The 2,829-nt window shown below is 31.8% G+C and overlaps 1 protein-coding gene across 1 annotated transcript; it reads left to right on the top strand.

Annotated features, from left to right (window-relative positions):
• Positions 1–612: 612 nt before the first annotated feature.
• Positions 613–2,247, top strand: Smp_149580 (peptide (FMRFamide/somatostatin)-like receptor,putative; the record flags this gene model as incomplete). The annotated part of the gene is made up of 3 exons (XM_018790620.1): positions 613–623; positions 942–1,726; positions 1,910–2,247. The coding sequence occupies 3 exons, from the start codon at positions 613–615 to the stop codon at positions 2,245–2,247; spliced, it is 1,134 nt and encodes a 377-aa protein (XP_018646134.1).
• Positions 2,248–2,829: the final 582 nt, after the last annotated feature.

The raw sequence follows: 2,829 nt of genomic DNA, 5'->3' as shown, positions 1-2,829 counted from the left end.
TATAATGTGGATTAAGTCGACTTTATTGTTTTGTCTATTGTAAAATAATAGTAGTAAGTAGAGGGTTATGAAAATAATTAAGTTTCATTGAAATCATGAATCCATCAATGTTAGACCATCAATAAAACCCTAAAAGCAATGAATAACTGTTTCATCCTAGTGTGAGACCCCTCAACAATACTCACCATCGACCCCATACACGGGAGTTTAACCCAGAACCTAAGACTTAGAGCGTTGACATACAACATATTAATAATCCCGTTTGGACTTATAACTGCATAACTTGATGGAAAATTTATCAAAAACGATCATTCATTCCGAATACTCTACTTACTTAAAAAAGTATTTGTTGAAATTAGTTCACTAGATTATTAGATTAATATTTCTACCCAGTCTAGAACACTTTTGTATTCCAAACCGTTATATTTATTAAAGTAATGGAAAAAGTTTTGGTAAAATTGACATGTAGCAGATCAGTTTATGTGATTTACAGGTTTTATAACAGAAATGATTCCCTATAGCAACTACAACTATTGATATTTTGTTTGTCATGAGTTAAAAACGTCAAACTGAAGGAATAACTAAACCATAACATCAATTTTACCTTCAGGTATGATTACCATGTAAGAAACAATGTTTAGAAAAGTATTTTTTTTCAGTATAATAAGCAGTTTAATTTCTTCCAGCTAAGTATTACATTGGTAAGCAAAGATGGATAGTGGCTAGCAGTAGAGTCCAGGACGCGCGTTCCGTCAGCTGGACGTACCTGTATCTCAGAGTTGATGTTCACTCTAGGACTCGAACCCAGTACTTTTTGCTTCAAACGTCATCGCGTTATCCACTCGGCCACTGAGTCCTTATAGCCACTTGCTTGTGCAATAAATAATACTAAGTGAATTTAAGTATTACATTGTTTCTTATAAATATTTTCATTATTTCAGCCTATGTTTACGATTCCTCAATACACATATTGCTCCATTTATTGTCATTTTGGGTATAATTGGTAATGTACTATCTATTATTGTATTAAGAAATCGACGTATGAAATCACCAGTTTCAATTTATTTAATTAGTTTATCAGTATTTGATATATTACTATTGGTTTGTGCTGTTGTATTATTTTTTGAATATCCTTTTGCTGAAGAAGAGAATTCATCATTTTTACCATATATGCAGAATTCCTCAACAGAAGATTATTTTAGCACATTAAATAAACTAGTAAACAAGACAATTGATCATACTAAAATCAATAATATCACTACAGCACATCGTATTTATGCACTTATTCAAGCACATTTCATTTATCCAATTGCATTAACAGCACAAACTTCTACAATATGGATTACAGTTAGTTTAACCGTTGAACGATATATTGCTGGATGTTATCCATTACATGCAAATGTATTATCATCTGTACCAAAATCACGTTTAGTTGTATGCTGTTGTATGATATGTGCAATTGTTTATAATATACCAAGATGGTTTGAAATTACAACACAATCTGTAAATACAACTGAATCAAATTATTCACAATATTCAATACAATACGATTGGCATTCAATATTTCGTCTTGTATATTATACATGGGGATATATACTAGTAATGTTTCTATTACCATTAATTGCCTTATTAGTAATGAATATTCGTTTAATGTATGCATTACGTAGATCTGATTTTGCTCTATGTAAACCATTACAACCAACCCAATACTTGGATACTCCACATAGTAGTACTAATACAATGGTTGATGTTAATTCCAATATATATGCAAAAACGTCTACAATATCAAACAAATCTATTACTAAGCCATTTCCAATAAGATTTCAACGAAGTGATCATTGTAAATCATGTAAATCATTAAAAACTCCATTAACATTATATGGTCCAACAAGACTAGCAATACAAGCAGATAAAAGTATAACACGTATGATTATTGTTGTTGTCGGTGTATTTATAGCATGTCAATTACCAGCATTAATATTTAATATTTATTTTGGTATTGTATCACCAAAAGTATTACCATATGGTTGGTGTGCATTATCTGAATTACGTAATTTTTTAGTTGTAGTTAATTCAAGTGTAAATTTTATTGTTTATTGTGTAATGGGTGCTAAATTTCGTCGAAGTTTTATACATGTCATTACACCATGTTGGGAAATTAAATTAGCTAATACTACTAATAATAATAATACAAGAAAACCTACTGTCCGGTTAATTACTTTACGATCAGATGTAACTGAACTTTAATGAATTCTTCTAATTCTTTCTTTTTTTTAATAATTTGTATATTTCTCTTCATTCGTATTTCTTATAAACATACTTTTCTTTATATGGAAATGAAGTTAGCATTGAAAATATATGTAAAAATGAAATAACATAGACTTTTAATAAGATTTCTAAAGAATAGAAGGGGTTTTTGTGGAGAATTAGTATTTTCATAGTTGAAATCATGAGTCAATTGAAGCTAGACCACCATCGAAAACCTGGAAGCACTGGACGGCCGTTTCGTCCTATTATGGGACTCCTCAGTAGTGCACATCCACTATCCCGCACTCGCGACATTCGAACTCAGGACCTACCAGTCTCGCGCCAGAACACTTAACCAATAGACCACTGAGCCAGCATCCCATGGTGTTTATGTCTATCTCCAACCAATCCACAAAGTTGAGCAACCGTTCACCAATTTTCTTCAGTGAGTTTCTATCTCACAACAGACGTGGTTTGAACTCCACTGGTCACTGCTTCTCACTAGAACTCCTGGATTTACCTCTCGAAGTCAGTCACTAGTAAGCATATGATTATTATCATCAGAAGGGGTTTTTCTGGCGA

This window comes from Schistosoma mansoni, assembly GCF_000237925.1.
Source record: "Schistosoma mansoni, WGS project CABG00000000 data, supercontig 0049, strain Puerto Rico, whole genome shotgun sequence".
Lineage (NCBI taxonomy): Eukaryota > Metazoa > Platyhelminthes > Trematoda > Strigeidida > Schistosomatidae > Schistosoma > Schistosoma mansoni.
Note: the sequence above shows the minus strand (reverse complement) of the source record. Positions and strands in the feature narration are given on the sequence as shown.